This window comes from Capricornis sumatraensis, chromosome 9 (genome assembly GCF_032405125.1).
Source record: "Capricornis sumatraensis isolate serow.1 chromosome 9, serow.2, whole genome shotgun sequence".
Taxonomy (NCBI): domain Eukaryota; kingdom Metazoa; phylum Chordata; class Mammalia; order Artiodactyla; family Bovidae; genus Capricornis; species Capricornis sumatraensis.
Genome location: NC_091077.1, coordinates 5854072 through 5872989, shown reverse-complemented (window position 1 = coordinate 5872989; position 18918 = coordinate 5854072). Strand labels below are relative to the sequence as shown.

The following is an 18918-nucleotide window of genomic DNA, read 5'->3' as shown; positions in this document are numbered from 1 at the left end:
TGGGAAGTGGGGCAATTTGTCTCCATAGCACATGACATGGATTTTATGGGTCCCTGGGCCCGGGAGATGGTCTCTGAGGTGACAGCCAGGAAAGGGGCCATCAGGTAAAGGCAGGCTTGTTCCCTCAGAGAGGATCTGAGGGATGCGCTGCAGGCGCCCGTCACGCGAGCCAGCTGGGGCGTGTATTAACAGTGACAGACAAGCGTGGTGTCTCCTGAAACTGAAGGGGTGGGACTGTTCTCCACAGTGACCTGGAGACATGACCTGTTATTCTGGAAACTCTGGGGGACTCGTGGGAGAAAGGGAGAGAATGGGAGTAACCAACCTCCAGGTTACCCTAGGGAAGAGGACAGGTGCCCACAGTGTCCACGTGACCATGGGCGTGTGGTCAGCTGACGAACTCAGAGGCTTCTGGTTTCTCTACAGATGGTGGGTAGGAGGGCTCAGGGTCCAGGTGGCCTTAGGGACCAGTCTACAGTCTCCGGGCAGATGCATAGGACGTGTGGCCAGTCTCCAGATAATCCCGGGGGTCCAGCCTCCAGGCGACCATGGGGTAAGTTTGGGAAGATTTCCGGAGACGTGTCCAGTGTTCAGGAGACCTCAGAGTCTGTTGGGCTCCAGGGATTCTCAGAGGGTGTGCCTCATCTGCCGGGGAAAGTTGGGAGAGGAGGCCCAATCCACCGTTTAGAAAAGGTAGGGCTCGGTCGATCGCCAGGGGACTCCAAGGGACTTGGCTCTGAGAACTGGCCAGACTCTGGGGGCCTCAGAGGGCGTGGCCAGGGGTTAAGGACCGCAGGAGGTCTGGTCATCTTGCAGGGCACCGCAAAGAGCGTGGCCAGTCTCCAGGTGTGCGGTCAGTCCACGCCGCAGGGCACTCGGCCAGCCGCCAAGCGCCCCCGCGGCCCACGGCCCAGGCCTAGACGCGCAGTGGGGTCCACGCGGCGGGGTCTCGCGCGCCTCCGGCCCACCCGCCGCCTCCAGCCCAGCCCCAGCCCCAGCCGCCAGGGGCGGGGTCCGGCGCGCCAGGCGCTCGGTAGCAGTAGACGCCGAAGAGGCGGCGCGAGGCGTCGGGAAAGCCGAGGCTGCGTACACCCGGCCGGCGGCCGCCGCAGCGCGCGCGCGGATTCACGATGGGGTAGCGTGCGCTCCCGTCCGCCAGCCAGCCTGCGGTGCAGCGGTCCAGCAGCTGCAGCTTCCACGCGGCGAAGAGCTGCCCCACCTTGGCTACGGCGGCGCCGCGCGCTGCGCAGGCGCGCGCCGCTCCGGAGAAAGGCACCGGCCGCAGTGGCTTCAGGAAGAACACGCGCCCTGCAGAGGGGTGGGTAGGAGTGATTAGGGCTGCTCTTGGGGCTGGGCCTCCTCGGATTTCAGGACTCCCTCTCGCCTGCCGCCCAGGAAACAGCCTCAGGATTCAGAAACTCCACTCGCTCCCCTGCAGCCCGGGACCACGGCCTCGGTTAGAGCAGTGCCGGTGTCAGGCTTTGTTTGATTGCCGCGCCTTGGCTATACTAGGGACCTCCGGGTCCGGACACCCGAGGATAGGCGTGGAGAGGAAAGGCGAGGAGAGAACACCGGGCACAGCGGGAAAGAATCTCGAGACTGGCCTGGGGATGGGAGGGTCTCATGGGTGGGGCGGGGCCCGGGCCAGCGGTGGGCAGGACCTTCCTCCCAGGGGTGGGGCCTACGCACCCGGGAGGTTGGATGTGAAGCAGAAGGCATCGTAACGTTCTTCTGCGTTGTGGCGGTAGCCGTAGTTGCGCACACCTCCTGAGGCTCCGCCGCCAGCCCCGGCGCTCCCGGCCCCGCCCAGGCCGCCGCAGGGCTCCCGGGGCTGGCTCACCGGGTACTGCACCGAGCCGTCGCGCAGCCAGCCCGCGTTGCACCAGTCCAGACCGTCGCGCCAGGCCGCGTGCAGCTGCTCAGCCGACGCCAAGATGCCGTCCTGCTCAGCGCACGCGCGTTGAGCCTCGGCGAAGGTCAGCTTGTAGCGGCCTCCACGAGGGTGGTAAGGGAAGACTACACCTGAGAGGGTACACAAGGGTCAGCTCGGAGCCCCCTCCCCCCCCACGCCCGCCAGCTCGCATCCACCTACCTGACATCAGGGGTGTCACCTTTCAGTCCATCCCTCACTCTGGCGTCAGACCTGACCAGCCTTTCCCCAGCTCATATCCCTCATACTTCCTTTGCCTTAAACTTGGGATTCACTTGACTCTCCTCTTTGACACACTTAATCGTGTCCACCTCCTTTCCACCCCTGGAGACCTTTGTTTGTGTTCTTTCCATCTTTCCACTTGTAGAACTCCTATTCATCCCTAAAAACCCAGCTCCCACATCCCTGCTTCCTTTAGTTCTGTGTGCTTCTGACATTCTTCCAGCATTGGGACCTGCCTTCTGGTCAAGTTCTGAGCCCACCGAGCTGACCCCCCCACGCTAGGAGCCCATGAATATTTGATCCTGGACAAAGAGCTCTTTGGTCTCCAGGATTACCCAGGATATTTCCCATTGGTTTCCCATCTACCTTCTGTTCGTGAACTCCTCCTTCATCTGAATCACAGTCAACTCAGTTCACTAGCATTCTGTGTGTCTGTGTTTAGGGGGAGGACTTTGGGGGTGCAGAGGCATCTCTCAGCAGTTGCAGGAAGGATCAAACGGGAACCAGAGAAAAGAGCTGAAGCCTGAGACTGGAGTTTGAGTCTTGGCTCTGGCACTCACTGGCACGTGTCCTGGTCAAGACTCTAACCTCTCTGAGCCAGTTGCCCATCTGCTAGTTAATAGCGTCTTACTCAGGCGTTTTGGGAAAATTACATGAGAGACTCCAGAGAGCTCTTCAACCAAGCTCCTGGCACATAGAAAACACCTAATAAAGGAGAGCTGCTTTTGTTATTGTTGTTATTCGCTCTTGTTCGGAAGTTCAGCAAGTGAGGGCTAAGAAATCTCTCCTAGAGTGTTCTAAGGTGGAGTGAGGAAAGCAACTAAATGGAAGGGAATTCTTCGAATAGAAACGCCACCTCTCAGCTCCACGGTCAGCCAATCAGAGCAACCCATCTCCCAGGCACAGTGATTGGCTCGTGGATAGGCACATGACTCAAGCTGGGCCAATGAGGGACAACTCTGGGACTCTAGGTAAAACTTAAAGGAAATTGATTGCCAAGCTGGGAGGGTAGAAGCCTGGCACTACTTTTTGTTTCCAACGCGGGAAACTTGTCCAAGGAAAGCCCACCCAGGGAAGCAGAGCTGAGGGAAGGATTCCTGAAATGGTCTGAGTGCCTAGAGCTCCCTGTGCCTGAATTCTACTGCAGGGTTTCCCAACATCTTCGCTATTGACGTTTTGGATTGGATGATTCTTTGCTTGGGCGAATTGCCTATGTTTTGTGGGATGTTTCACAGCATTCCTGGCCTCTCCCCACTATACACCACCATAACCTGCTTCTAGACGTTGCTGATATCCCTGAGGAGCAAAATCACCCCAAATCAGAACCATTATCCTACCCCACTGAGCTGCTAAATCCCTTCAGGCCAACTTGACTTGGTTTCTGTCCTTGCAATATCCTCTCTCCCTTAGAAACGCGACTCGTCCTGCCCACAGTCTGGTCACCTTCCAGGTCCAGCTTGACCATGCCCGTGTCATCCTCCAGCTCGTTAGTGACCTCGCACTCATAGCGCCCGTAGTCCTGTAGCGTGACGTTTCGGAGAACCAGGGAGGCATCCCCGGGCCCATCGCCCTGCAGCTCAGCCCGCCCGCGGTAGCTGCCAAACGCTCGGTGCTGGGGGCCCAACGCCACGAAGACATCGGCAAAGGCCAGCGGGTCCACCACCTTGGTCCACTTGAGGCGGACGCCGTCGTGGCCATGGGTGGCTGCCTCGTAGTGGTAGCGGCAGGGCAAGACGATGGTGCCACCCCGGTGGCTGACCACCTGTCCCGGCGCTGTCTGCACCACCACCGAGCCCGATTCCCCCTCTGTGGACGACCAAAGAGGGTTAAGAAGCCCTAGGGGCGGGGCAGGAGCACCTGGGGAGCGGGGCCCAGGGAAGGGGGTGTAGGAAGAAAAGTTGGGTGAGAGTCAGGAAATCAGAAAGGTAAAGGGGCTCCAGGAGGAAATTAGGGAGGGGGCGGGGACTCAGAGCGGGAGGAGCTGGGTGGGGACTGTGGCCATCAGGACCGCCCAGCACCCTCCCTCTTTCCCTCTCCGAGCACTCGGGCGATCCTATTTGCCCACGGCCTGTGCGGGGCAAGATCCGCTTCTACGTCCCTGACTCACCCAGCACGTGCACGACCTTCTTCCGGCCGCGCTGCGCCTCCGCCGCGGCGGTGAGCAGCAGGACTCCCCACGCAGCTGCCCAAAGCGCGCCGGGACCGAGGGCCGCCCGAGCACACACCTGGGGGCACCCAGCGCTCAGTCCAGCCTCCTGACTCTGCCCTTTCAGAAGACTAGCCCCCTGCCCGCTGGCCTTCCTTTCTCGCAGCGAGGACTTCTTACATGCCCAGGTCCCCAACCAGCTAGGGTCCCAAGGAGAAGGCTAGCGGACTCTCCCCCCACCCCACTCTCCTGGGACCTCACGACCCTTGCCTTTGCGCAAAGCTCACGCCCCTGGACTCACTCTCCCTTAGTTCTGCGTGGGCAACCCGCCTGCCCCCACGAACCCCAACACCAGAGACCCTGAGCCCCGCCCCCTTCTCTCTCTCTCTCTCTCTCCGGCCCAGGCCAGAGATTGGGGAGGAGGGAGGAGGGGCAGAGGAGCTGGAGCAGCGGCAGCGGCAAGGTTATCTGTACGCCAGGAGACTGCAGCAAACCCGTGCAGATGGGGGTGGGGGGCGAGGGGGTGGTAGAAGCGGAGACAGCAAGAGACACAGAAAGAAGGCGAGAACAGGAGAAGAGGCTGAGACACAGGGAAAAGCAGGGAGAGGTGGGGACAGAAGCGCAGAGACAGGGGAGAGGGGGGAAAGATGGAGAAGCAGAGTCACAAAGGGGGAGAGAGAGAAAAGAGAGTGCCAGAGGGAGACACAGAACAGGGCGAGGAAAGACGGAGAGGGACAGAGACAGAGGAGAGACAGAATACTGAGAGAGAAAAGAGAGACAGCAAGAGGGAAAGAGGGAAGAGGGAGACACGGGTGCAGGGAGAGACACTGAGAGAGACGGAGAGGAAAGGGACCGCGGTGGCCGGGGAGAAGGAAAGAGGAAAGTAGGGAGAGACCTAGAAGAACAAGAAAAGGAGAGGCGGAGATGGGAAGAGTGGGAGAGAAAGCGATACAAGAATGTGAGAGATAGAGGTGGGGGAGAAGGGCTAAGGAGGGGAACACTGAAACGTGTAGATTCAGAGACACAGAATCCCAGAGAAGGACCTGCCGAACCCACGGTCCCACTCACCATCCTGCCGGTGCGGCCCTCGCCCAACGGCCCCCAGGCGCTGGGACTGCGTTCCCCCGCACACCCGGGAAAGACTGGACAGATCCCAGCAGACAGCGCAATCCTGGCGTCTGCCTGCAAGGGGAGCAGGGAGGGAAGGAGGCAGGCGGACGGGTGGGGGGGGGGGGCGTTAAAGGGGACATGGTAGCACCTGCTCTGGGGAGAGGTGGTGATGGGCACAGATGGAAGAAGGGCGCCCTGAACAGTGGGTACCAAGCCAGGTCCCAGCCTGGGACTGAACTGGATCAGAAGAGGAAAGTTTCTGGGTCTCAGTTCAACTATGTTTTAAATGGGGGGGAGTGGTGCTCATGATGCCCCATGTGGGCAGAAGGGCTGAGTAACCTGGGAGAGGGCTTGCAGGTCTCAGTTTCCCCATCTGTCACTGTGTGTGTGCTAAGTCGCTCCAGTCGTATCCGACTCTGTGTGACCCCATGGACTATAGCCCGCCATCTGTCCATGGGATTCTGTCCATGGATTCTCCAGGCAAGAATACTGGAGTGGGCAGCCATCAAAGGGTCCAGGGCTTCAGCAGCCAAAGATGCTCACTCTGGGATGGGGACCCCACAACAGTCACACACCCTGCAAGGGGACCTGCAGCAACAGCTCAAGTCTGACTCCTCCCCTCACTCGATGCCTCAGTTTCCACATCTAAGATATGGAGTTCTGGGTCTTTGGTGATGATCTAGTGGCTAGACATACTATCAGTTCAGTCACTTGGTCATGTCCAACTCTTTGTGACCCCATGGACTGCAGCATGCCAGGCTTCCCTGTCCATCACCAACTCCTGGAGCTTACTCAAACTCATGTCCATCGAGTCAGTGATGCCATCCAACCATCTCATCCTCTATTGTCCCCTTCTCTTCCTGCCTTCTATCTTTCCCAGCATCAGGCTCTTTTGCAAAGAGCTCTTCGTACCGGGTAGCCAAAGTATTAGAGCTTCAGCTTCCAATGAATAGTCAGGACTGATTTCCTTTAGGATTGACTGGTTTGATCTCCTTGCAGTCCGAGGGACTCTCAAGAGTCTTCTCCAACACCACAGTTCAAAAGCATCAATTCTTTGGTGCTCAGCTTTCCTTATAGTTCAACTCTCACATCCATACATGACTACTGGAAAAACCATAGCTTTGACTAGATGGACCTTTGTTGGCAAACTAATGTCTCTGCTTTTTAATATGCTGTCTAGATTGGTCATAGCTTTTCTTGCAAGGAGCAAGTGTCTTTTAACTTCACGGTGCCAGTCACCATCTGCAGTGATCTTGGAGCCCAAGAAAATAAAGTCTCTCACTCTTTCCATTGTTTCCCTATCATTTGCCATGAAGTGATGGGACCGGATGCCATGATCTATGTTTTGTGAATGTTGAGTTTTAAGCCAACTTTTCACTCTCCTCTTTCACTTTCATCAAGAGGCTCTTAGTTCCTCTTCACTTTCTGCCATAAGAACGGTGTCATCTGCATATCTGAGGTTATTGATATTTCTCCTGGCAATCTTGAGTCCAGCTTGTGCTTCATCCAGCCCAGCATTTCTCATGATGTGCTCTGCATATAAGTTAAATAAGCAGGGTGACAATATACAGCCTTGATGTACTTCTTTCCCGATTTGGAACCAGTCTGTTGTTCCATGTCCAGTTCTAACTGTTGCTTCTTGACCTTCATACAGATTTCTCAGGAGGCAGGTCAGGTGGTCTGGTACTCCCATCTCTTGAAGAATTTTCCACAGTTTGTTGTGATCCACACAGTCAAAGGCTTTGGCATAGTCAATAAAGCAGAAGTAGATGCTTTTCTGGAACTCTCTTCCTTTTTTGATGATCTAACGGATGGCAATTTGATCTCTGTTTCCTCTGCCTTTTCTAAACCCAGCTTGCATATCTGGAAGTTCACCATTTACATACTGTTGAAGCCTGGCTTGGAGGATTTTGAGCATTACTTTCCTAGCATGTGAGATGAGTGCAATTGTGCAGTAGTTTGCACATTCTTTGGCATTGCCTTTCTTTGGGATTGGAATGAAAACTGACCTTTTCCAATCCTGTGGCTACTGCTGAGTTTTCAAAATTTGCTGGCATATTGAGTGCAGCACTTTCACAGCATCATCTTCCACGATTTGAAATAGCTCAACTGGAATGCCATCACCTCCACTTGCCTTGTTCGTAGTGATGCTTGCTAAAGCCCATTTGCCTTCGCATTCCAGGATGTCTGGCTCTAGGTGAGTGATCACACCATCATGATTATCTCGGTCATGAAGATCTTTTTTGTACAGTTCTTCTGTGTATTCTTGCCACCTCTTCTTAATATCTTCTGCTTCTGTTAGGTCCATACCATTTCTGTCCTTTATTGTGCCCATCTTTGCATGAAATGTTCCCTTGGTATCTCTAATTTTCTTGAAGAGATCTCTGCCCAGTAAGTATTGGTAGGGGTAGGGAGATCAGTCCCCTAACCCCCAGTGCTCTGGGCAGGAGTTATCCCTGAACCTGCAACTTCACTTAAGTTCAAAAATCAAATCAGGAGAGGGGACTTCCCTGGTGGTTTAGTGGCTAAGATTGTATGTTCCCAATGCAGGAGGCCTGGATTTGATCCCTGGTCAGGAAACTAGATCCCACATGCCACATCTAAGAGTTCCTGCGCTGTAACTAAAGATCCTGCATGCCGCAACTAAGAACTGTGGCAGTCAAATAAATAAAAATAAATATTAAAAAAATTTAAAGCCAGAGGACAAGGAGCCCTTCCCCCAACTTCTTGGCTGCCCCCCCAATTTCAGTTTCTCCCAAATATGAGCCAGTCAGACAGCAGACACAGGGCTCTGTGGCTGACTGAGCCAGGACTCTATGCCTAACACAGCTGCATTAAGGAGGCATGACCTTGGACCAGGCTCTTCACCTCTTGCAGACTCAGTTTTCCCATCTGGAATATGAGGTGAGATCCAGCATGTAGTGTGAGGTTGGTCATTGGCCTGGTATACAGTAGGTGATTAATAACTGTGTCACACTGTCAGTTATTATAATTTCTTGGTGGAGCTTAGAGTTTGGACTCTTCTCTCCTGATTGTGACCTCAGACGAGTCTCCAGTCCTCTAGGAGCCTTGTTGTTCCCCATCTGGAAGATGGGGCTGTGCACACCAACCAGAGGCCAACTTCTTTTGTCCAGCACCTTAGCTCCTGTGAGTTAAGCTGGCAGTGATGAGTGGGCCCTGGTGGGTTCTGAGAAGAGAGTCCCTTGCCCCATGAAGCATTCAGAGCAACATTTTATGCATCAGAAGGACTTTTACTAAAAGGATCCATTGCGGGGAATAGTGGATAGGGAAGGTGCCTATGTGGAGTTCGGGTGAGGTGACAGCTGAGCATGCCTGTGGCCCTCGCTGCTGGAACACCTGGACCTTGGGCACCCCCATCCCACCCACTGGCCTGAAATCACCATAGCCAGAACTGAAGGCACCCAGAAACACACCTCCTGTCTCTAAAAGAGCCCAACCCACCCTTCCAAGGCCAGGGCTGGCTGGGCATGTAAACTGAGTCTTGGGGGGTCCCACAGCCCCTCAGTGCTGCTTCTCATGGGGGGCTGGGGGCCCAGGAGGTGGGCGTAGGAAGAAGGCGGGGCGCCACAGGCAGCGGAAGGCCAGCAAGTGGGGGCCCAGCGCATACAGTAGGTTACACACGAAGAAGCTGGCCCAGGCATCCTCAGGCACACGGTAGGTGAAGGGCGTGCGCAGGTGCATGGAGGCCCCCATGTGTGAGAACTGTGCCTGGCGGCCAGAAAGGGAGGATGGATGTCACAGACCAGAGGACAAGTTCCAGCACCACCAGCATCCCACCATGGGGAACCCAAAAGTTCTTCATCCCTCTCTCTCTGGTCCTGCTGACCTACCTGTCTCTTCAATCCCTCTGTCTCTAAACATCCCTGTGCCCCACATGTCCTGTCTATTCTTATCCATTTATCTGTGAGCCTCTGCCCAGCTGCCTAACCAGAACCATCTAAGCTCTGTCTGCTGGACCCTTCACCCTATCTGTCTGACCTGAGTCTAGCCCCTCCTCCTGGTCTTCCCCACCCTGGGCAGCCTTGACGCAAATCCTCTCAATTCTACCTGTAATAGATAAAATAATGGTACATCTAATCAAGGTCCTCCTGATCCCACTGCCCTGGCCAGGGTCCAGCCTTTATCACTTCCCATCAGAAACCCAGAAACATGCCCCCAGCTCTGAACCCTCCACTGCTCAAACACCTTCTATGGCTCCCCATTGTTCTCAGCACAAGCTCCCAAGCCCAGATTTCAAAGCCCTTAGCATCTTGCTGTCAATTTATCTCGCCGCTGCCTTTACTGACATTATGGCGTGCATTTCTTTGTGCTGTTCCCATTCCTAGAATGCTTTTCCCTGCCTAAAGAATTCATATGCATACATCGAAACCCATGCCCCCTCTTTTAAGAACTCTGCCCCTCTGGAATCCCTCTCAGCCTCTGTATCCACTCTGTTCAGTTCTGACCTCATGGGATGGGGTATCTGTGTCTGGCCCGTTTTTCTTTCCAACACTAGGAAATCCTGGGAGGCTGTCAAGGGCCTGGCATCACCCGAGGTGAGCACAAAGGCAATTGATGAGCAGCCCAGAGACTTTCTTTCCTAAGCACCGGCCCAACACACCCCAACCCACCCCACCTCACCTGGCCAATGGCTCCAGCAAATACCAAGGCCCAGTCAGGCAGCCAGGAGCATCCAGGAAAGATGAGGGCATAGATGGCCAGGCCATAGAAAGGCAGCACATAAAACATATTCACCAGCATCTGGGGGGCACACAACTGATGGAATGAGGAGCTGCTCAGTTAGGTCTCCTGATGCCCCTCAGGTGGTGGCCCCCAGGAGGATCTGACCAGCCTCAGACTCTGTCAAGATAGGGGTTCACTGTATATCCCACCCTTGTGGAAATTACTTTCTTTCCCTCGGGTTTCTCATGCACTGAGCCCACCCACCTCCCTCTATATGTAGCACGTGACCCTGGCCTGATCAATCAGAACGTCCCAGCCCCCTGGCCTTAATAATCAGCTATGAGCATGTGACTTAAACTCGGCCAATCAGAGCCTACTCAAGACTTACATGTAAGCACTGAGAACTTCAGGGCTCAGTCTCCTCTGAGGGGGCTAAATAGGGAGAATGGAGGCCTGGAGACACCCAAGGCTGTCTCTGCCATACCACAAGGGCACCACCTGGGAGTGGGGCACATGCAAAGAAAGCAGAGCCCGGAGATAGAGTAGCTTTGAGCTCCTGGATCCAGCCGTACCTGAAGACCCCATCTGTACGTTTTTGGCAGGACAATAAATTCCATTTGAGCTTCAGCCAGTTAGACTTGTGTTGTTTTGGCACCTTCATCAAAGGGGCCCAGCAGATCCCCAACCGCAGCAGGGCCGTGGCCCCCTCCTCCCCCCTGCCCTCTCACCTGCACCTTTGGATAAGTCACGGGGTCTCTCAGGTATGGTTCATACTGGTAGATGTAGACAAAGCAGGCGTCCATGGGGCAGTCCAGTACCACCTAGGGCCCGCAGACAAACCGACAGCCTCGAACATCCCTCCCATAGGGATATTCCCCCACTCTCCTGAGAGGGGCCCACACCCCCTGCTCTGGCCTGCCCCAGCCTTGGTTTTCTCCTCTGAGAATCCACAGGTACTTGAGTTGGGGAGAAGGCTACAGGGAATGGGACTTTGTGATGGAACACTCAGATTAGACTCAGTGAACTTCCCTGGATGATGAGGTGGGAGAGCAGTGGCCTTTTTCTGCACTGGAGAAAGAAGTTAAAGAAGGGAGGGGAGGGGACTGCAGGCAAGTAGGCTGGCCAGTGCAGACTCACCAGGCCCCGAAAGAGGGTGAAGAATGCAGCAAAGATGAGGTAGATGATGAGGGCCAGGTCAACTGGGCGCCGCAGAAGGCCCTTTCTTTGGTCCTCCTCCACCTGCCCCATGAGAAATAGCAAGAGAAGCCTGGTATCCAACAGGCACTCAGTGAAGGCTCATCCCTTCTTCCCTAATCACCAAGGAGATCTTTCCAAGGAGATAATGTCTTTGGCGAGAAGCAACCCAAATGGGGAACATTCAGGCATTTGGGACAAGGCTGACCTGGGGGCAAGGGACTCACCATGTTGGGAGTGCAGCAGGTTGGCACCTGGGTCTGGTTGAAGACCCTCAAGCCAGCCCAGCATGGGACCAGCAAGAAAGGAATGGTGAGGAAAAATGTAGGCCTGATCTCTGAGCTGTATTTGCCTGCCATGGTAGGAGAGACAGGTGTCACGAAGCGAGGATCTCCCAGGCCTGGCTGGACCCTTTGGCAGGGCCACGTCAGAGCCCCTGGCTGGAAGCTGTTGAGTCACAAATGCCATCCTAGCTCAGCCCTAACACCTCTGACTCCCCAGCGCTTGTAAATGATGACCAGGCTCCTCAGCCTGGCCTTCCTCCATTTCCCTTCGGGACACGGGCCCTACACTTCACTTCACCCTGGAAACACCCTGGATAGTCCTCTTTCACAGCCGTCCCCACATCCCTAGCTGCCTTCTTTGCTCTGTCTCCCAAGACCTACCTACAAAGCTGTCAGTCTGCCCTCTGGATTCACTTTCAGATTCCCTTCTCATGTCAAGAGCGTTCTGGGCTAAGTCCCTGGGGTCAGGGCCACTAGCTGGGGAAGAAGTGGAATGTGCTTCCATTCCTCCAAGAGGAAAACGGGAGCGATGTGGGAAGGTCTGCCGACTTGAATGGAGAGGCATGCAGTTGGCGGGGGTCGGGGGCTGCCCTCCGCAGACACTGGGAAAGGTATGGAGGAGCCCGTGGGGCCCGACTTCCAGATGCGGGGCAGTGACCCAGCCCAGGGAGACAGGATTCCGCAGAGCCTAGTCCTTACCGAGGATGTTTCCTGGGAGGAACACCAGGATGCTCATGATGAAGGACCCCAGCCAGTAGAGTCCAAGGTTCCGGTAACTCTTCCTGGGTGGGAGACAGAGGAGTAACCGGTAGATGCCTGTCCCCCAGTCTCAGAGGGTCAGGGACCAGAGACCAGTCTGGGCTCCCCAGGTCTGGACCCCGTCAGTTTCACCCAAGACAGAAGGGACAACAGGGAGTTGAATGAGGGAATGAACAGTCAGACCCCATGTCCAAGGGTAGCAGTGGCTGCCCAGGTACGGGGTGACACAACGGAAGAGCATCGACCACCACAGACGCCTGTGACGTTCCCTGAATCCTTCTCCTAGCCACCCCTGTCTAAGCCCTAGAGGGACATCCTGATTTCCCCTACACACACTTCTGGCTTCACCCTGGCCTGGGACCTCCCACCTAAGAACTCCGCCTCCTTCCCAGGGTCCAGGTGCCACCCTGCCCGCCTCGCGCACCTTTTACGGATGGCACCAGTCATGGCCAGGTAGAGGAGGTAGTGAACGATGCCATCCCAGTAGCAGATGAAAACTCCGTGTGCCGTGCGCAGGTACGGCTCACCCTGCAGGGGCAGGTGTGGGGCTCAGACAGGCAGTAGGACTGCGGGCAGCCCAGACCGCTCCCGACATACCTCCTTGGTGTAGAACGCCATGAAACCCGCCATGTAGCCGTCTTCCTGGAGAGCAATAAGGAGGTCCACCACGGATGTGAAGGCGAAGACCGCGAAGACTACGGGAGAGCCGGCAGGGCATTGGCAGTGCGGGGGCGGGGTAGAGATTAGGTGTGGGCGGGGCCTGAGAGCTCTTGCTGGGGACTCAGTTGCCCAAAGCGTCTGTGCAAAACTGCTCCCAGGCCCAACCCCACAAATCACATGACCCACGACCCTTTCTCATAGGCAGGCACAGTCCTTGACTTAAAGGTGCCCACAGGTTGATGAGAAAGGCACTGTTCTGGCACTCAGGAGCCCCAAGTCAGAAGGGGGAGGCCCACTGAGATTCCCCAGTCAACAGGGGGTCTCCAGTCTCTCTGAGGTTCTCCAGTCTGATGAAGGCTCTTCAAGGCCTGCCAGTTTGATGCAGGAAGCCCCTGCCCAAACAGTTCTCTTCCCCAAGACCCTCCCACCAACTCACCAGCATACAGTGGGTCATAATAGATGTCACTTCGGGACAAGCTGTATATTGCCAAGGAGAGCAGACCCAGGATCAGGGTGCTCATCAACACCACCCCCAGGGGGCTGTGGAGACGAAAAACCAAGTCAGGGAGGCCAGGCCCATTTTGAGACCCTATTGCACCCTGGGGCAGAGCAGACACCAGGAAGCTCCAGGTGACCAGGCTGAAGCTCCTGTCCATCAAGGAAAGCCATTCCCTGAAACTCCCATTTCCCAGCACCAGGCTCTTGCTCCAGCTATTTCTGACCCACCACCTCAGTACAGTTCAGTTCAGTTGCTCAGTCATGTCTGACTGTTTGCGACCCCATGGACTGCAGCACACCGGGCTTCCCTGTCCGTCACCAACTCCCAGAGCTTGCTCAGACTTATGTCCATTGAGTCGGTGATGCCATCCAACCATCTCATCCTCATGCCCCACCCCCTAACTCCTTCCAAAAGTCTTTCCACTTGGCAAAGTCCTATTCATCCTTCATGGCCCATCTACATTGCTCCTCTTCCAGGTACAGAGGGAATTTCTGTCAGCCCCTTCTGACTATGTGATTTATCCGGTCACCTGCTGATGCGTGTCAGCTTGCTTATTCATTCAACAATTCCAAGACCCTCTGTGGTCAGTTCCAGTGCTCACAACCACCAAAGGATCTCTAGAGCTTAGCTCTGTACACCTCATTGTCTGAAGCTCCTGACTCCTCCCAGATAAAGTCCAAATGTTTCCATCAACCCCACCCCACCCTGCCCTGATCTGCTTCTATCAACCTGATAAGACACGTCAACCACCTGCAGAGATAATAGAAGCCAGGTCTCTGGGCAGTCCCTAAAACTTGGCAAATCAAGGAAGGCCCAGAGAGTGTGGGAGACATATCCAAGGTCACATGTTCTTCCCTTACACTCTCTCCAGATCCCTACCTTCCCCCGACCCCTTAGGATCCCCATTCTTGCCCCATCCAACCAACAATGACAATTATAGTAATTAGCTGAGACCACAACAGTGTTCTGGCACACAGTTCATAATCCTTGACTGTAACTATGGAATGAGTCTAGGATTATGTTCATTACACAATGAAGAAACCAACGCTCCTGGGGGCAACCTGGCTCACCTGGGTTCCAGGAGGGTGGAACCAGGAATTTGTACCCAAGGAGCCAACTTCGCAGTCAAGATTCCCTCTACCCCCTTGTCTGTGTTGGCTTTGGGGGTATGAGGGATTGGTGGATGGCTGGTATTCAGTGGCTGGATCCGCAGGGTTGAGGCCTGGGGTTAGGTGATAGGGACAGGGGAGGTGGAGGCATGTAGGGGAAACTGAGGCTGTGTACAGGGTGGGCCAGCCAGCCCTTGAAGAGAAGAAAGTGTCAGGCGATGGAGGAACTGTCTGGTAGGGGTAGCGCAGCAGAACTTGTGTGTGGCAAGAGCCGGGTCACTGGGGCCTTATCTGGGACAATACTTTGACCCTTGGCGACTTTGGAGTCTGTGCTGGGCACATCCCTGGGAAAACTCCAGAAACCTTCCAAAACCCTTCCTTGTTAGGGGTTCTGTTTCTCAAAGTCCCTCCCCGCAGGCCCCAAACGTCCTAGGAGTGCCCCCAGCTCCACCACACTGCTCCAGCCGGCTGGAAAGGCGTTTCCGGTTGGAAGCGAGGGGTCTCCCGACCCAGCCCCCTTTTCCCCCGGGCCAGCGGCGCGGGGCCGCTCGGCTCAGGGGAGCCCGTGCATCCGCATGCCGCCCGCTTCGCACCCTCACACCCCAACCCTGCCCCGCCGCCCCAGAGGCCGCCTCGCCAGCCCCTTCCCGCACGCACTACGAGAGCACCGAGACGTAGTTGAGCGCGAAGGACAACGGGAGGGCGCCCAGCGACAGAAGTGCGATCTTGCCCGCCAGGGGCGGGATGTCCATAGCGGCGGCGCCGGGACCCCGGCTCGGTTCCTGCGTGGCTGCGCCTCTGGGCGCCGAGGTGCCAGGGACCCAGCCAGGCTTGGCCCCGCCTGGCGCAAAGGTCGCCCCCTCCACCCCACACCCCCCAACCCCCCCACCGCTGTGATTGCCCCGCGAGCTCCCGGGGAGCCTCCGAGGCCCCTCCCCTCTATTGATAGCCTCGCCGGACTCAGGGCGGTCCCTAAGGGCAAAGCCTGCCGCCCAGCCGGTTTCGCTTTCTACTAATGCTAATTAGAACACAATTCCTCAGGATGCTTCCATTTCTGCGTCCTGGAGGTCCTCAGCCAGCAACTTCACTAGGATCCAGTGGGTACTGATTCTGCGTTTCTGCGCACTGACAAGAGAAACTTACCCGCCTGGGTGCAAAGTTCCCTTTAGTGCCCTGAGATTTGAGTTTTCATGCGATGGCCTCAAACAAATTTAAACACGTGTCTAGGTGTGACGTTTTGACTGGGCCCCTGGGGGAGGGGGCGGGGGAGGGCATCTCAAGACAGACTGCCAGGGCTCAGGGTTGGTGACAGCTTGAAGGGCTCCGTGATTCTCTACTGTTTCTTCCTTCTATACTGAACACCTGCTAATGTGGGCGGGTCCGAAGGGGCGGCTAAGGATGGTGAGGAGTTTGATGATGGTGTTCCTGGCAGGAAGAATAGCTCAAGCTTTGGGCTGAGCACCAGAAGGGAGACTAGGGCTGAGGCAGGGTTGGAGGTTCATAGAGCAACGTGGGGGTGGGTTTGGAGGGTTCTGGACAGCTGGGAGGAGGCTGGGCTCCATCATGGGGCAAATGCAAGCCACCCCTCCCTGGTCACTGGACCAGGATGGAGGGAAAATTAGGAAGCAGCTATCTATCAACCCCTCCAACTAGCCTCGGATTCTTGCCCACGTGGTGCTTGTGGCAGCAGAAGTAGGGTAAGCAGTGGGTAAGCAGTGCCCACTTGATTCTTGTCTGACAACCAAGGAAACCTAGAGTCCTTTTGGGGGGGTGGGGAGGGGGGAGCTGCACCATTAGGGCTTTGGGACTTTAGTTACCTAACCAGCGATTGAACTTGGGGCACAGCTGTCAAAGTGCGTATCTTAACCACTGGACCACCAGGGAATTCCCTGGGGTAAAATTCTAACCCTCACATCTCCAAGGGCCAGCTGGGTCCCTTCTCTGAGCCTGGGTGACAAGATGATCTTTGGCCACTGACTCAAAACATTCCTTCCTCAGGGGCCTGTTTCCCTTGATGTGAAGTTCAGGTTCCTCTGTGCTGACCTGAATCTCCAGCCTCCTTTCTTGACCTTTCTCAACTCCAGTGGTTTCAATTCCCTACATGCCCCGTCTCCTGTCTGCAAGATGGACCCTCTCCTATTTCCCCACCTCTTAAAGCAGGCTGCAGTGTCCTGTCCTCCAGGCAGCTCACCTGGTCCCTCCAGCCCCTATTACCTGTGGAGGGCCAGGGGTCTGGTCTTACAACCCGTATCTGGGAGATGCCTACACACCCATCCGGCATTTGGAGGCCTCCTCTTCCAACTCTCCCCATGGCTGGGGCTGAAGTCCATGGTCTGAGTCTGGTGATCCTTTTGGTCACTGAGCATTAAATGGAGGGGTGACCCTGGTCTGGAGAGCAAGGTGTTAGGGACCAAGCCCCAGGGTTCCCATGGCTGGAATCTGGCACCCAGAACTACTCCCTTCTGCTCAGGACTCTGGCTGCCAGGGCAGGCTGCATGTCACCCCCTTGCCTTGCCCCGGAACAGCATCCACGGAGGGGAGGCAGGGTAGTGTGTGCCACTCCACCCAGGGAGCTGCTGCTGAGATTCCAGACTCCCTCACTGAGACATTCCCCGGACCACCTCCCCCACGGGTCCCGGCTCCTCTTCACAGCATTCATCAGCCCCAGATGGTGTTAGGGGTTCATGGCCACAGCCCCAGCAGAGTGTCGGTGCCCAGGGCAGACCCTGTCCATCCGGGCCAGTCAGTGCTGTTTGCTGAACGGCTGCGAGAACTGCAGGCTGGCCCAGGAGCCTGATGCCAGCTCGAGTCCTCAGACCCCTTGAGCCCACAGCGGCTGAGCAGGATCCACTGTATGGGGCAGGGGGGTGAGTTGTAGGGGCCCCCAGTGGCCCAGGCCTTGATATTCCAAGCAAGGCTCACAGATTTTTGGAGACCTTGCCCAAGTTGCTCACTCAAGATCCCCAGGTGATTCCTGCACAAACATGAGGCACCAGCTCTGGAGATGGGGTGAGCTCTCAGCACACACCGTGGTCTGGGCTGCCCACTAGCCGCCCCTCTTCCAGGAGGTGCGTGATGTCCCAGTCCAGTGTATCTGTCCGGGAAGCTGTCTCCCAGAGGCATGAGCCCTAGGGACTTGTATGTCCACCCTACTCCGAGGATGCAGGGCCGCCGGGATGGCTTGGGCTACAGCATCACCAGTCAGGTCTGCTTTATGCGGCGTGGGTGGGAGACCGTCAGTGCTACCTGTCGAGAGGTGAGGGGCACAGGTGTGCCCTGGGTCCACCTGCCTTGTGGGTCTGAGGGAGAACTGGGCCTGCCTGGGGAGCCCTCCTGAGCCTCCCCCTGTGGCGCAGTGCCAGGCTAGAAGGTCCCTCATGCCCTCAGCCTAGGTGCAGCCACATCTCCTTCAGCTGCTGGCCGCCCCTCCAAAATTCCTCCTCAACTCCAACCCAGGCTGATAGGGGACCCCACGAGCACACAAAGGTCCAGGTGATTTTCCAGGATTCTGTGGGCACTGGGCAGCCTTCACAGGTGCATCCTGTCCCCCCCGTCCACCATGGCCCTGCTGCTAAGGAACAGGAGGGGTTTCTGGTGATGGCAAGACCAGGCTGCCACAGCAGGCAGGCTCTGGGGTTTTAATACACAGCACAACACTCGCAACAACGGGAAGGGTGGGCAGAAATGCAGGCTGGAACATTCCACAGTCCAGGGATGGTCAGTGTCTTGGAAAGTACACTTGTGCATTTCTCCAGAATACTCAGTAGTAAGGCCGTCTGGGGTTGTTCTGTGGGAAGCAAGAAAGATAAAACAGGAGGTGATTATGCTAACGGAAGACAGCAGTTCCTCCCATCCAGAACCTAGCAGGAGCAGCGAGCTCACATTCTCCAGGAGGGAGGGCAGCTTTGGGGAGGAGAGTCACACTTGAACACAGGGGGAGAAGTGGGAGGTGGTTTTGCTGTGAGTCTAGCTGGACTGTGGAAGGAGACACACTTCTTTACCAGCACTGCCACCCCTCCAGGGGAGGAACTGTGGTGACCCAGCAGAAACAAGATGGGGGCGGGGACACACGCACCAGGGGGTTGGGACGGAAGCGGTAGGCCAGCATCATCCTCTTGCGGAAAGCCTCGTATTCGTCATCTTCCTTGGAGAGCTCGGCTGGCCGGTCAATGCCAAAGCCAGCGCCATCTACCGTGGTGGTGCCCCTGCATTGGGGCAATGGGCGGGGTGAGCAGGGGAGCAGGATGGGGCCAGCAGAAAAGGGGGTGAGGGACCTGAGCTTGCGGGCAGGGAGGCCTCACTCGCCCTGGATGGGCTCAGCA

General features: G+C 56.3%; 3 protein-coding genes across 4 annotated transcripts in view; all 3 read right to left on the bottom strand.

Moving 5' to 3' along the window:
• Window positions 1-916: 916 nt before the first annotated feature.
• On the bottom strand, window positions 917-8786 carry HAPLN4 (hyaluronan and proteoglycan link protein 4). The gene is made up of 6 exons (XM_068980028.1): window positions 8664-8786; window positions 5367-5480; window positions 4260-4377; window positions 3596-3958; window positions 1690-2022; window positions 917-1308 (listed from the first exon to the last, which is right to left on the bottom strand). The coding sequence occupies exons 1-6, from the start codon at window positions 8784-8786 to the stop codon at window positions 917-919; spliced, it is 1443 nt and encodes a 480-aa protein (XP_068836129.1).
• On the bottom strand, window positions 8692-15395 carry TM6SF2 (transmembrane 6 superfamily member 2). Of its 2 annotated transcripts, none has more exons than XM_068980742.1 (10): window positions 15254-15395; window positions 13425-13528; window positions 12926-13023; window positions 12753-12856; window positions 12269-12351; window positions 11513-11637; window positions 11229-11330; window positions 10820-10912; window positions 10050-10184; window positions 8692-9137 (listed from the first exon to the last, which is right to left on the bottom strand). In XM_068980742.1, the coding sequence occupies exons 1-10, from the start codon at window positions 15346-15348 to the stop codon at window positions 8931-8933; spliced, it is 1146 nt and encodes a 381-aa protein (XP_068836843.1). In that variant the 5' UTR covers window positions 15349-15395; the 3' UTR covers window positions 8692-8930. The 2 variants fall into 2 exon arrangements, with proteins under 2 accessions (XP_068836843.1, XP_068836844.1); XM_068980743.1 differs by having other exon boundaries at window positions 10050-10169.
• Window positions 15396-18268: 2873 nt separating this feature from the next.
• SUGP1 (SURP and G-patch domain containing 1) overlaps window positions 18269-18918 on the bottom strand; it is a 32372-nt gene continuing 31722 nt past the window's right edge. The window contains exons 13-14 of the mRNA XM_068979941.1: window positions 18672-18801; window positions 18269-18383 (exon numbers count right to left, since the gene is read on the bottom strand). Of these exons, the coding sequence (XP_068836042.1) occupies window positions 18357-18383; window positions 18672-18801 (157 nt within the window). The 3' untranslated portion in view covers window positions 18269-18356. The remainder of the gene's footprint in view (window positions 18384-18671; window positions 18802-18918) is intronic.

What these genes read in the sequence shown, in the direction of transcription:
- HAPLN4 (XM_068980028.1), bottom strand. Translation starts at nt 8,786, where the DNA reads ATGGGGGTGCCCAAGGTCCAGGTGTTCCAGCAGCGAGGGCCACAGGCA. An exon ending in CCCCGCAATGGATCCTTTTA is followed by an intron (nt 5,481 to 8,663) that starts GTAAAAGTCCTT and finishes CTCCCCTTGCAG; the next exon opens with GCAGACGCCAGGATTGCGCT. An exon ending in CTTCACATCCAACCTCCCGG is followed by an intron (nt 1,309 to 1,689) that starts GTGCGTAGGCCC and finishes ACCCCTCTGCAG; the next exon opens with GGCGCGTGTTCTTCCTGAAG.
- TM6SF2 (XM_068980742.1), bottom strand. Translation starts at nt 15,348, where the DNA reads ATGGACATCCCGCCCCTGGCGGGCAAGATCGCACTTCTGTCGCTGGGC. An exon ending in TACGTCTCGGTGCTCTCGTA is followed by an intron (nt 13,529 to 15,253) that starts GTGCGTGCGGGA and finishes TCGTCTCCACAG; the next exon opens with CCCCCTGGGGGTGGTGTTGA. An exon ending in ACTGGTGCCATCCGTAAAAG is followed by an intron (nt 12,352 to 12,752) that starts GTGCGCGAGGCG and finishes TCTCCCACCCAG; the next exon opens with GAAGAGTTACCGGAACCTTG.